Source organism: Chlorocebus sabaeus, chromosome 11 (genome assembly GCF_047675955.1).
Source record: "Chlorocebus sabaeus isolate Y175 chromosome 11, mChlSab1.0.hap1, whole genome shotgun sequence".
NCBI classification, from domain to species: domain Eukaryota; kingdom Metazoa; phylum Chordata; class Mammalia; order Primates; family Cercopithecidae; genus Chlorocebus; species Chlorocebus sabaeus.
Genome location: NC_132914.1, coordinates 111053445 through 111068005, shown reverse-complemented (window position 1 = coordinate 111068005; position 14561 = coordinate 111053445). Strand labels below are relative to the sequence as shown.

Genomic DNA, 14561 nt, shown 5'->3' with positions numbered 1-14561 from the left:
CCTCCCAAAGTGCTGGTAATACAAGCGTGAGCTTCCACGCCTGGCCTGTGAGCTCATTTTACTTGGTTACCTCTGTAAACAGCTTGTCTCAGATAAGGTCACATCTGAGATACTGGGGGTCAGGATTTTTACATGTGAGTCTGGGAAGACACCGTTTACCCCTTAACATCCCTGATCTCCAGAGTCTTCATATATAGTTTTGGATGCAAGGAAAGGCAGCTAAGTACCAAGTTAATGATGAGAAGGACCAGTTGTGAGGATTTCAGGAAAAAAAAAAAAAGTTGTTGCTGAAGTCCAGGATGGGGGTACACCCAGACGGAGGCACACCCAGGCTAGCAGGTTGAGGTGGCTGTCCCTGCCTCTCACTGCGCCCAGTCAGACGCTCTGTGGGGCAGCCTTGTCCTCCTGGGGAGTGCTCTTCAGCATGTTTTAGAAGTGGTTATCTGATCTTTCCATGTCATAAGCAGCTCTTAAAACATACACTCTCTCATTCAAGGGCGTGTACTTGAGAGCCCTGTTCTCTGGGTCCCGTCCGTCACAGTTTGGGGAAAGTCTAGACAAAGTATATCAGTCAGGGTTGCAGCAGGAGACGGAAAGCACTCTCAGCTGGGGTTGGAGCAGAGATGTCTGTAAGGAAGGGGCCAAGGTGTGGCTGGGCTAAGGGAGCCCACAGGGATGTCCAGGGAGTGGGTTCTAGAGGAAGAATGCCGTTCCCCCTGCCTTGCCTGGAGGGACATTAGAGGAAAGTGTGTGACCAGAGCTTAGCTGAGAGTTGGAGCCACGAGATAACCTGCAGGAGCGGTGGCCGTGGATTGGACATGGCCACTGCAGAGCCACCCAAAGCAAGGAGGCGGGTGGGGACATGAGGAAGGATCCAGTACTCCAGCCTCTCTCTCCTCCATCCCCCCACCCCCTAATCCCAGATCAGAGCCTCTTGCTGGCTGATCCCAAAAGGAAGCCAGGAATCTGGGGAGTCCAGGTAGAGCTGTCTATAGAGGTCAGCTTCCCATAGACACGGTGGCGGAGAGTGGATCTGCATAGTGTCAGTAACTCAGAGATGAACTTGACCTTCTCACAGTTGCCTTTCACACAGTCACTGCGCTTTTAAAATCTCATAGGTACGCAGACATGCCAGCCCACCACCTGCAGCCTCAGCCTCCAAAAGAGAGCTTTTGAGCAGTATCTGCTTGAAGAACGAACATTTAAAGTCGCCGTGGGGTGGCACTGGCTGTCAGTTCTGTCTGAACCATGTATGGGCAATTAATGGGATTCCTTAATGCACTTGGCTCTTATTTTGAACACCTGCTGTCAATGGAAAGGCAGGAGCATAGGTCTCACAAACAGCACAGTAAAGGTAAAGATAGAAACTGCAAAGTGAGCCAAAGGTAGAGAGCCTCGAGCCTCATTTGAACCCATCAGACTGAAGTGAATCTTTGAATTCACAATAAAGAATAAACCTAACAAATATGTATAAGATGCTGGGGTGTGAGTGGAAGGTGGGGGGACATCAAATCTAATGTCAAGAGGGCAAGATGTAATTAGGGATCTTAATGTTTTTTAGTGCCCTATAAAAGCACTCCTCCCTCCCCCGTTATACATAGTGACGAAGCAGAAGTTTCTGATGAAATTTTTGCAGTATTTGCTATCTGAACTCTTGCTACTTGCAACCTAGAAGTAAGGAACCAGAGAAGTTTGAATAATGCAGTCGCCCACATGATCCAAACTTTATATCTGAAACCCAAGAACTGAATGGGATTGGCTGGTGAGAAATATTGTTTGTGAAGAGCAAGCCTTTGGTGCATTTGACTCTCATGCACATGTTCATTTTGGGCATTACGTGTGGAAGCAGAGGACTGCCCAGGTAGAAGTTTTGCCACTTGCCTTCATGATGGTCATCTCTCTTAGTTCAGTCTCCCTCCCAAAGCAGAATCCTATTATGAAGTTAATTATCATGTCAGTCATCTGTTAATTAATAGTCAAATGGGCCTCAGGTGGCAGCCATGTTAACTGCATTGACTGATTCGTCAAGATGACTAGTAATAAACAGCAAGCCAGGAGCCGAGATTTTTGGGGAATGAAGGGGGTATGAAAATAAGAAAATACAGCGCAAGTCTGGGGGCCCGTCACAGCCCTTGCACTTGGCCTTGTGCTTCCGCTTCACCCACTGGTGTGATTTCCACCTCTCTCTCTCTTAGGAGCACTGCTTTCCATGGGGTTTGGATTTGTGGAATACAGGAAGCCGGAGCAAGCCCAGAAAGCTCTTAAGCAGCTCCAGGTAAAGTGAGGATTCTCAGCTGAGGGCCGCGGAGGCACTTGGCGGGTAGTGGGAGGTCCTGTCAGCCCTCTGAAATTGAGTGGGAATGTGTGTGAAGTCTACACTTGACCCGGCCCATTGCTTTCACCAGATCTCTAGGGGACTGTGGCCCAAGAAAAAATTAAGAACCTTTCCCAACACTCCACAGTCACCATAGTTCATTCATTCGATCCATAGCACTATTATCAAGGGCCTGATGTGTGCCAGGAGTGGTGCTAGGCCTGGGAGAGGTTGCTGATGTGGGCCCCTCTTTCTGGTGGGGTTGACAGGCCATGGACCTCTGAATAAACATGCAGGACCAGGTTATGAAGACAAAGCTGCAAGTTGGGGGTGGAGATGGGGCACTTAGGCTGTGTGGTCAGGGAAGGCCTCTCCAAGGAGGTGACAGTTGAGCCCACACCTACTTCGCCAGAAGTGAGCTGCACAGAGATCTGGGAGGGAGGTAATTTGGGAGGAGGGACCATGTGCAGAGGGTCTGAGGCAGGGGCTGTAAGGTGGGAATGAGCTCAGTACATTTGAAAAGCAAAGAGGCCACTGTGGCGGGGCGGCGTGGGGTGGCGGTTCAGGGCGCAGGATGAGGAGAGAGGTGTGCAGGGCAGGATCTTCTAGGCCATTTTACTGCTCAGCCTAAAGGCAGTTGGAGACCATTAGAGGGCTGTGAGCACACTGGCTTCTGCTCCAGCCTCTGCAGCTGCTGGTGTGGAGAGGGGACGATGGCTGGGGGCAGGGGGCAGGTAGGAGACCCTTGAGTCATCCAGCCTTGGCCAGGGTGGGAGAAGGTGGGGAGAACAGAGCTGAACTGAAAACTGTTTGGACAAAGACTCAACATCCTATTCAGACAGAGAAGGGAGATACGCCTTCCTGCTAGATCCTAAGTACAAGGACAGATTGGGACCCTCTAGCAGGAGGGGAGCTGGGGGAACGAGACAGCCTGGGATTGGCACCAAACCACAGGGCAAATTTTGCACCACCTGTAAGTTCTTTTTTTTTTTTTTTTTTTTTTTTTTGAGATGGAGTCTTGCTCTGTCGCCCATGCTGGAGTGTAGTAGCACGATCTCGGTTCATTATAAGCTTTGCCTCCTGGATTCACGCCATTCTCCTGCCTCAGCCTCCTGAGTAGCTGGGACTACAGGCACCTGCCACCATGCCTGGCTAATTTGTTTGTATTTTTAGTAGAGACGGGGTTTCACCGCGTTAGCCAGAATGGTCTCGATCTCCTGACCTCGTGATCCGCCCGCCTTGGCCTCCCAAAGTGCTGGGATTACAGGCGTGAGCCACCGCGCCCGGCCTAAGTTCTAATCCAGAAGCTCTGTGGCCTTGCCTGGGTTCCTTTATGGGATGTACTGTCTTAGAGTTGGATGATGGTGCCTAGGATGGCCTTCAGCTAATGTGAAGGAGATTCAGTAGGTGTTGGTAGCTCGAGAAGGTGTCCTCTGCTCCCTTCATAATGCCCCACATCCTAGGCTCTTCCTGGCCAGGGGCTGTGCACTCATTTAACTTAAAATCGGCTCTGCAGGTTCAGTGGTCCGTATTTCTTTCACGTGATGTAAGATTCTATGAAATTTTACTTTGCACGTGTACTGTATTATGTTCTGGACATCGTTGTGTGCGTGCATATGTGAATATTGCCTCCAAGAATTGTTCCTACGAAGCTCTGTGTGCTGTATTTTATGGGAGATTTAAGGGATTTTCAAGGGTAATTTTGCTAATACACCAGTTCCGCCTTGAGGGACCAATGTTAGTACCTAGCTTTAGATGCAACTCCACTATGATTTAGAATATTTTTCAGGAACATACAAACTAAACCCAACTGTCTCTGCAAGCCAGACCTATGGGCCTTACTTTGCCTGAACATGCTTATAAACAATGGAAAATTCTGTGTCCCTTGAATGACATCTAGGTCAAGACCTACCTGTGACTTAAGAGAGCATCCAAGGGCTGAGTCTCTGACCACCAGCTGCTGCCTGGGCTCGGTGTGAGCCATTTCAGGGAAAGGCCATCCTCTGTCCTCGAGGCCAGCTAGCCCCACTCGCTGGGGAACAGAGTCTGCCATCTGCGAGCCAGGGCTCTGCTCTGGTGAAGGGCAAGGATTCGGGTGAGGATTTCTAGGGACAGAGAGATGAGCCATGTTGTCTTCTGTCTTAGGGTCACATCGTGGACGGCCACAAGCTAGAAGTGAGGATCTCGGAACGAGCCACTAAGTGAGTGTTCAGTGTCCTCAGTTCCCTTTCCTATGAGCTGGGGTTTCCTGTTCTTGCTGCCGGCCACCCTGGAGGCTGTCTCTCACCCTTAAATGTCCTTTCCACCCATCCCTTTACCATTTAGGACTCTTCCTAATTAAGATACCTAATTAAGTTAGCATTTACCAACTCCGACCCCTGTTTTCCCAGTGAATTACAACAGTGTTAGTCGTTTGGGTGAATGTTTAATGCACGGGGTTTTTTTTTAATAAGAAAAGGAACAAGTGCAGGAGAAACAGGCAAACAACACTCATCTTGGGATAAATAAACCAAGGAAGAGCTGGAGGTTGCTGGTGCTGTGGATGAACCAGAAGAAGCTGTAAAACCTAGGTGTTCCTCTTTATGGAACATGCTTTCTTAGAGCTGAATGACAGTGCCTACAATGGCCTCCAGTTAATGTTAAAGAGATTCTGTAGGTGTTAGAGATGGAGGCAGACCAATTTGCCCAATGACCAGTATACTGAAGTAGGGGGATTATTTGGAGATTTAGCTTTGCTCCTTCATTTCTACTTGCTTGTATATCTAAATGAGCTATTATACCCAACGTGCCTCCAACAGTGTCCGGCACATAACAGGTGCCCAGCGTAAGCCATTATTGTCATTATCATCTACTTGCCTTGGGTGATAAAATGACTGCCTCTAACAACCCTAGAGCTGGTTTCAGATATTTATTCGGTAGTTTTCAGCAAGTTGGTCATTTGTTGTGGTCATCCGGCAAATTAGCTGCCAGCGAATTGACCTTTCTTTTTCCTTCTGTATTGTTAATGCTTCCTGTGAATCCCGCTTGGGCCAGCTCTGGCGTTTTTCACCCATTGTGGTCTGTGCTATGTTAAGCATCCTTGGAGGGAAGAAGGCTTGATACAGGGGCCCTCCTGAGCTGCCAGTATAACAGAAAGAGGTCAGGCTTTGAGCCCCACACCTGTAGTTTCTGATCCAGGAGCTCTGTGACCTTGCATGGGTGACTTTGCCTCTGAAGTGAAACGTGCTAACTAGAGGTTGTGTGTGAAGCATCTAGCACTTGCAGTGCCCATGAGCACTGAGCCAGCGGTTTCTGTCCAGTACCCTATCTGCAGAGAGCCTGCCTGAATTCAGCCTTGCAGGATCTCACTTCCTAGCCAGTGTTCATGGAACCATTGTTTTACTCAAGAAAATTTTACAGCAAGCCCACTGTGTACCATATCCTCCTCCTAGACACTGGGGATGGCGTTTCCTTGGGAGTTTACACCCTAGGGCAGTGCTGTTCCATAGAAGCTTCTGTAGTAATGGAAATGTTCCACATCTCTTCTGTCCAAGACGGTAGCCAATTGCCACACGTGGCTATTTAGCTCTTGAGATGTGGCAAGTGCAACTGTTTTAGCTGTCTATTGCTTCATCACAAAGTATCCCAGAACTTACAGGCTGAAAACAAAACATTGTCTCATAGTTTCATGGGTCAGGAATTCAGGAGCAGCTTAGCTGGGAATTCTGCCTCAGGGTCTCTCACGAGGTTACAGTCAGGATGTCAGCTAGGGCTGCAGTCATCTGAAGGCTCAGCTGGGGCTTGTGGATCTGTCGTGAAGATGACACACTCACATGGCTGCTGGCAGGGGGCCTCGGTTCCTCACCTTGGGGATCTCTTTCTGGGACTGTTTGAGTGTCCTCATGGCATGGCAGCGGGTCTCTCCAGAGTGAGTGATCCAAGAATGGGAAAGGAGGAGGCCACAATGTCTTCTGCCACCCAGTCTTAGAATTCACACGCCATCCCTCTGCTGTGTCCTGCTGGTCACCCAGACTGGCCCTGATAGAGCGTGGGAAGGGATTACACGGGGTATGAACACCGAGAGCCAGGGATCATCGGGCACCATCTCGGAGCCTGATACCCCAGCAACTGAGGAAGTGAATTTGTAGTTTTGCTGCTTCTATTTTTTTGAGACGGAGTCTCACCCTGTCACCCAGGCTGGACTGCAATGGTGTGATCTTGGCTCACTGCAACCTCCGCCTCCTGGGTTCGAGCAATTCTTGTGCCTCAGCCTCCCGTGTAACTGGGATTACAGGTGCCTGCCACCACACCTGTCTAATTTTTGTATTTTTAGTAGAGATAGGGTTTCACTGTGTTGGCCAGGATGATCTTGAACTCCTGACCTCAGGTGATCCACCTAAGCCTCCCAAAGTGTTGGGATTACAGGTGTAAGCCACCACGCCCGGCCTAGTTTTGCTTTATTTTAATTTAGATTTAACTAGCCACATGTGGCTGGTGGCCACTGTATGAGACAGCATAGCCCCCAGAATGACAAGACAAGAAAAAGAGCTGTGCTGGGTAGCTGTCCCCTTCCTTGCCGAGGCCCCTCCCTGCGAGGCGTGGCAGCCAAGGAACATGATTAAATTTGTAGTGTACTAGCACAGGGGTCAGTGCCAGGAAGAGAAATGAAGCTGGTGGGGGTGTGGGTGAGGGGGTTGCCGTTTTAATGAAGACAGGGAAGGCCTGTGAGGAGGTGACATGGAGCAGGCCTGAAGGAGGTGAGTCCTAACATGGTTATTATCATAACAGCTGCCATTTATTGAATGTTTACCACATGCTGGGTCCAGTACTGAGTCTGCTTATTAAATCTTCAGACAATCAAATTGGGTTGGCCTGTCATTACACCCATTCTACAATGGAGGAAACTGAGGCCCAGAGTGGCCATGTTACTTGCCCAAGATCATAGAGATCCTAAGTATCCGACTTGGCATTCACACCTAGCTTGTTAACTGCCAGCCTTTCTCACTTCCCTACCCTGTTTTGGTGGAGTGGGAGGTTTCCCTGGGAGAGCAGGGGGACAGGTCAGGTAGCACTGCATTGGGGATGACCTGGAACGTGGGCTGAGGGTGTCCTCACTCGCCCCCTGGTCCATCTTCATGGTTAGGCACCCGCATGTTCCTCCTCGGGTTATTGATGAAGTGTCACAAACAAGACCTTTGGAAACCAACCAGGGTCTTTCTTTGCAACTGGAGAGAAAGACACAATAGAGATTGGGTTTGGTGAGAAACCAGCCCCACCCTTAGCGGGGCTCCTTAAGTCCCTGGTGGCCCCAGAGTCTCTCAAATGAAGGGCAGCAGCCACCCAGGCATGGATGTGTCCCCCTGACTTCTGCAGCTGTTTTGGGTCCTGTCACCTTCCTCTCCTTTCATGTTGGTCCCCCACCCCACGCACCCTCCTTGAATCCATCACCTGAATATTCTGATGGAGGCGTGGTGAAGTCAGTGTTGGGCAGGAGCTGCTGAAGCCCTGAATAACTCGAACCCTCTCCCCTCACCCTCCAGGCCAGCCGTGACATCGGCTCGGAAGAAGCAAGTTCCCAGAACGCAGACCACCTCCAAGATCCTGGTGCGGAACATCCCCTTCCAGGCCCACAGCCGGGAGATCCGAGAGCTCTTCAGGTGAGAAGCGCTCGTTTAGTCCAGGGGACTGGCGTGTGGGTGGGGAGCCTGCCCGAGTCTCGGGGAAGGTAGCCTTTGGGTCCTGGATGGTTCCACTGCAGGCCGGCTCAGTGGTCTTTCAAAGGTCATCTTTTGGCTGCTTTTGATTTATCTCCCTTAATCTCAGTTGTGGCTCCCCAGAGCATTGTGCAGGAAAAAAGTCAAAATAGCCAGGTTTCCCCTCTCCAAGGCAGATGGAGAAAGGGCAGGCAGGCTTCCCTGTCCCCATCCACAAGGTGCAAGAGGGGCAGGGGCCCCAGTGGCTAAAATCCAGCCCTGCCCATGATCTGCTTGAAATTTCATCCAGGCCACCCCTTTGGTTTAAGGTGCTAGTTTTCCACCTTAGCCACGCATTCCAGCCACCTGGCGACAGCTAAAACACACCTTTGCCAAGGCTGCATCCCCAGAGGGTTGGATTCCATTTTTCAACAGTGGGGTCCAGACATCGGTGTGCTAAAAGCTCCCCAGGGGATCCCAATGTCCAGCCGGGGTTGGGGACCAGTGGCCTAAATGGCTCTACGGAAACGAAGGTGAATTACCTGCACACGTAAAGCAGTCCGTCAGCACCTGCCTGCACGGGCGTGGGAAGCGCAGCTGTCACGGGGACCCAGCCGGTAGCGGCAGCAGGCTGGGTGGGGACTGAGCAGCAGGAGGGCCTCTCTCTGACCATCCAGCTGGGATGCCACACAGGAACTCAGGCTTCATAAGACCAGTTCCCATGTTTTGAAAGAAACTAGCCATGTGGATTCTTAAGGGGAATTCATCAGCAACTAATTCACTTTTTAAAACCAAGACAAAGTCTGGCCTGCCCCAGGGCTGCTAGTTGGTGATCCCTATGCTGACGTGTTACAATGTTTGGCTTTTTCAGATTAGGTAGGCATCACCCAGCACTAAGCCCTGAATGAAAGAAATGTCCTTATATCAGGGCCTAAGAAGGGACTGCTTGAAGCCAAGGCCCTCCCCAGGCATGGGCAGGGTAGTAGAGAGACCATCTAGCTCTCAGAATGTAATGGCAGATGAAGTCAGCTTCACCCAAACACATTGTTGAGGCTTGGGTGGGATCCAGGACTGCTCGGGGGACCTGCAGCACCGTGGCCTGCATGTGGGTGAACATTTAGAATTCTACAAACTAGGTCTCGTTCATTCATTCTATGCTTGCACAAGGATCCAAGAGTGAAGCCTCTGTTAGAGTTGCCAGTTAGCATCTTGCAAGGCAATCTGTAGATACAAAATAAGCCTTGTATTTTGGAGATGAAAAAGAATTATCTTTGTGTGGCATCTACCTTCTTTGCTTTCACTCTGTAGTTTGAAGCATAAGAAGTCATCTGGGGAACTTCAGAAATCTTTGTCCTCTTTTTCCCGTTTGTTCTAAATCATACAATAGTATTCAGTTCATAAACAGATGTGGTTTGTGGTGAGCTGGGATCTGAGGCAGAAACCAATCCTGCCTGTATCTGGGAAACAGGATCTTAGCTATATGATCCCCGGGTATCCTGCACGGCAGGAACAGCCTGGCAAGATGGGGTCATGACCTGGTGGATGTTTCCCATTTCCCCAAACCTCGGTTGATCAGTCGTCCCTCCAGGAAGGTATATATCCTTAGCCTCTCGGTGTGTCTGCTTACTTTAACATGCTCTGCTTTTTAAAAAGAGTCCAATTTAAGAACTGCCAGATTAAAACAGGCTTGCTAAGAAGAGCGCATGTTGATCAGGAAATAATATCCCGCCGAAATGACAGTTTCACTTGGTTCTGCAGTATATTTAGGATGACACTTATCCGGGGAAACAAAAGACCTCAAGGGAAGAGAGAGCACTTTGTTTGATCTCACGTATTATATTTATTTTTAGAAGACAGGGAATTAGTGCCCGCTGAACATAATTACATGTGGTGACTCTTCTCCTTGCCATTGTTCTGATGAGAGTTTTCTTAAACCCCTGGAAACGTAAGCCCTTCTTGAAGGGGCCGTACCTGCTATTGTTGTTCACTCCGACTGGGGATGTAAGGCAGTTCCTCATTGCAGACAGCAGGGGTCGCTGTGAGCCTTCTCAGGGACTTCTCCGAGATTGTCCAGGGAAGACCCAGACAGGATTTCAGACAAAGCCACTGGCCGGTAAAGGTCGTTAGCCAGGGGAGGTTTCAGGGTTTCGGGAAACCAGGATGGTCCATTTGGCGAGGCAGGTTCTATGGGTTTATCCAACCAGGTGTAGTAAAAATCACAACTCCCTTTTATTACACGCTTGCTGCGTACTGAGCTCTGAGCTTGAATGCCTTCTCATGCAGAATCACCTCCTTTAAGCCGCACAGCAGCCCTGTGAGGGACGGTCATCCCTTTTGCACCTGGACAGAAACTGGAGACGGAAACTAGGGAGACAAAGTGTCCTGCCTGAGACCACACTGCTGAGTGGGGATTTGGATCTAAGTCAGCCTAACCCAGAGCCCCAGCTTGGAGCCACTCCTCTCTGCTGCCTGTTCTCTTGGGTCTAGAAGGAGCTGTCTTCCTCCAGATCATTCCAGTGGGAACCAAATGACAGCGAGTGTGTCATTTGTACCAGGCACTGTGCTAGCCACGAGGCATGTAGCTGTTTCAGGAGAGACTTAGGTCTCTCTGTAGGGGACCAGAGAGGAAACTGACAGTGACAGCCAGTGGGACAGGTGTGCAGGTGAGAGCGCAGGGCTCCGGAGAGCATTCTCCAGGCAGGGCCTCAAGCCACCCGGCCTGCTGGAGGGGAGAGGAGGTGGCCTCCTAGCCGGAAGCAGCAGTGCCTGGGGCCATTCCCGGAGGCCACTAGCCTTCCACTGGGTCCTCGGTGCACCGCACTCCAGCCCCTTAACTAACCAGGCCTGGATTAAACCAGACAGGCATCAAGAGGCACTGCATTTCCGTGTTTCTGTGGGATTGCTGTCTGGGGCGACTCAAAGATTATGTTTTTGGAAACTCAGAGAGAGGCACAGCAGTGGATTCGTGGACGGCGATTCTCATCTTCTCTGTGGCTCTCTTTTGGGACCTCAGTTTCCCCTGGCATAAACTGGTGGTAGTAACACTAGTGATAACATGCAGTGTAATTTGTGCTGATGCTGTGGTAATATGTGTGAGTGCTGATTTCTTTCTCATGTCCCCGGCCCCATGCGCTGCAGTGCCTCGTGTTTCTAGGGGCCCATTCATCACCATGGCCCGGTAAAGCAGTTTCATGTCCACTTCTCAGTGAAGAAGCCAGCTCCGGAGCCCAAATTCCACCCACTGGGTCATCAGATGCCTCAGGCCGCCACCCTGCTCAGCAGCCTCAAGGACTATAAGGATTAAATGAGATTGTGCAGATGAGGCACTTAATCCAGCCCCTGGCAGGGTAGCAGGTAGTTAATAAATGTTGACTGTGGTGTTCAACAGCACCAAACCAGTGGAGCCAGGATTTGAACCCAGGGTTTGAATCTGACTTTATAGACAGAACCCAGGTCCACAACGGCAGTGCTGAAGCCTTGAAGGTCCTGGGCAGTGTTTTCCTATTTTGTTTTGTTTTGTTTATGCAAAGGAAGGCTGTAATCCTGTAATCCTCTCTTCCTGCCCCATTCATCTGTGTTCTGGGGCAGAGAGTCAGGAAGGACCTTGAGGGACAGGCTGAGCCAGCCCCTCTCTACCCCTCAAAAGGAAATGTGGAAGACACACAAATGGCGGTGCCCCAGACTGTGCAAGTATGCATGTACACACAAACTTCTCACCCCACCACTCGAGCAAGGATGGAAATGGCCGGTGGTCAGCTCACCCGGCAGGTGCCCAGAGTCTTAGGTCAGTATGGATCTAAAAGAAGGAAGGAAGGAGGTGGAGACTGGGCTTCCCACTACCCCACCCCCACCCCCACCCTGTCTGGGTTTGCTCTGGAGTAGGTGCGTTGCACGTGTGTTTTGCCGTGTTGTTTATTTTCCTCTTTCCTTGTCTCCTCCGGGAAGTGCCCGGGGCAGAGAGGCAGGTCAGGGCCTGGATTGGGCCTAAGTGTGTACATGCAAATGAAGCCTACACTTGGGGCTCTCCTGCTGACACACAGCACCTGTGTGCAGAGCGCAAGCATTTGGTGGAGAGTGTCTTGTTTCCGCACCCATTTCAAAAGCCGGAAGTGGCGTTAAAAACAGAGCTGGCTGATACAGGCATTCAGGAGGCATGGGACGCGGGGCGAACCACTTCCCACGCAGTCTTTGTATCAGTTTGTCCACACAGCAGCCCAACATGGTAGGACTGTTGTTAAACCTGCCTTCTAGATGAGGAAACTGGGGTACAGACAGTAACGGTGCTATTCCTAGATGGACCCTGGCTTGCCCATTTCTGTCATAATCCATGGGGCTGCCTGGTTTGAGCCACCTGGGTTCTGGCTGGCGGTAGCCTGCATCTTCCAGGAAGGAGGTTCTGCAAACAGGGTCGGCCTCACACTTGGTTAAATGCATTGCTGTCACCTTCTTGAAATTCTTAGTAATGTTTGAACAAGGGGTCCTGGATTTTTATTTTACACCAGGCCCTGCAACTTGTATAGCCAGTTCTGCCTGCAAACCAGTGTAAGAATCAGGAAGTTTGGAGCCAGGGTGTAGTGGCCATTGGCCAGGCTTAGTTTGCTTGTCTGCGGGATGGAAATGAAGAGTGTGTCTGCCTCCCCTGCCTCCCTGCCAAGGCGGTGAAAGGCTCAGGGAGAGGGTGGGTAGACAGGCTGACCAGAGGAGGGATGCGTTTATGGAAGCTTGTCTGTCACTGTCATGATCATCACTAAGGCCCTCTGTGGATTACTGCTGAGGAACACGTTTCAGACCTGCCTCTCTGAGGATACCGTGGGAATGTCCAGGCAGCTCTGAAGTCCAGGCCAGGTCAAGTCATGGTGAAGAGTCAGTTCTGGTGATAAATCTGTGGGTTCAGTGCACTTCTCTCCCTTCCTATGCTATGTCATGTTAGCTCTCCAGGCCTCGGTTTTCCTCATCTGTAAAATGAGGATGAAAAGAACCTGCCTTAGAGCTGAGTGATAAACGATGAGTCAAGTGTGTAAGACAGCTGGCATAGTGCTGGGCTCATGAAAAGCTCCCAGCCAGCGTAGCTGTTATTACTGTGTTTTCTTCTGGTGGCCTGCCACACCAGGAACGCTGTTTGGTGTTAGGTTTAGGAAGACAGAGTTGAGCGGGTCTGGAGGTGAGAAGGAAGGCTTGGGTGGTTCACGCTTAGCCTGTCCACACACGGTACTCCAGAGTGCCCCGGCTCACTTTCCACCTGTGAGTTTCCACTGTCTTCTCTGGGGAAGCTGGCATCCACAGGTTCACAGTCAAGACCCGATTTCGCATTCTTCCTTCTCCGCTCCCTCCCTTCGTTTTTACCAGCAGGTGGTTCACGTTGCCTTCCGGCCATTGGAGTCAGGTGGACATTTGTGAGAGAGTTACCTTCTTGATTGGGGTTTTGGGCAATTAGCTTTTCCTTTAGTGTGGCCCCTGAGAGAAAATCGCCCACATGGCCGTCACCAGGGTAGCAGGTGCTAAAAGTCTGTTTCCACACTTTGGGAGTCCAAAGCAGGAGGATCTTTTGAAGCTAGGAATTCAAGACCATCCTGGACAACATAGCAAGACCCCATCCTTACAACAAATATAAAAATTAGCTGAACTGTGTGGTGCTCCTGTAGTCCCAGCTACTCAGGAGGGTGAGGCAGGAAAATTGTTTGAGCCTGGCTGTCCGAGTTTACAGTGAGCTATAATTGGGCCGCTGCACTCCAGCCTGTGCAACAGAGTGAGGCCTTCTCTCTAAAAAAATAGAACAAAATGAGGCCTTTAGCACACTCCAGCACACTCTTCCACTGACTAAATCCTGACCCCTGGCCAGGGTAGCTCAGCCTGTCCTGCTCTCCTGCAGCCCCATTACCATTGCACCCCAGCTGCCTCAGCTCCCCTTGGAACGGCTCCATGTGGTTGCTTACTGTACTGACCCTCAACCTCCGAATATAAGCTGGAACACTCTGGCACACTGTCACGTCCACAGGTGCCTGCTACATAGCTGGTGCTCTGATAATGTTAGTGGAGCGCATACCCACTGTGTGAAGCCTTTCTCTATACAATCCTGGTAGAAACGCAAAGTGTAGGGCACAGAGAGGTTCAGGAGTCTGCCCGAGGTCACACAGCCCTGAGGCAGCACAACCAGCTCTCCCTCCAGAGCTTCACTCATCACCCTGGAACTCCTGCCATGGGTCAGGGATGTCTGGTGAGAGCAGCCAGCAGTTACAGGCTGGCAGACGGAGAGCTACTTTTCTCCTTTTATCTCAGCATCTTTTTTTTTTTTTTTTTTTTTTTTTTTTTACTATTTTCTACCTTGAGGTGTGAACCACCTGCTAGGGTGTGAATGGGCGAGAGTTCACAACAGGTGTCTGGAGATCTTAATTACGTGGCTTGCATCTCCTGTCCCCCGCACACCTGTTGTGCCTGCTTTGTGGACAGCGTCTGTCCGTCCCTGGCCTCCTGGCCTTCTCATTTCCTCTTGCAGTGGCCATGACGGTGGAGGGAAGGCCGAGGACAGCTCGCTCGCCCACGCTCCGCACACACACCTCCCTTGTCTCCCCTGCGCA

At 50.7% G+C, this 14561-nt stretch overlaps 1 protein-coding gene across 1 annotated transcript in view; it reads left to right on the top strand.

Annotated features, from left to right (window-relative positions):
• RBM19 (RNA binding motif protein 19) overlaps nt 1–14561 on the top strand; it is a 141609-nt gene that overhangs the window by 43858 nt on the left and 83190 nt on the right. The window contains exons 19-21 of the mRNA XM_008004832.3: nt 2196–2275; nt 4460–4515; nt 7834–7950. Of these exons, the coding sequence (XP_008003023.3) occupies nt 2196–2275; nt 4460–4515; nt 7834–7950 (253 nt within the window). The remainder of the gene's footprint in view (nt 1–2195; nt 2276–4459; nt 4516–7833; nt 7951–14561) is intronic.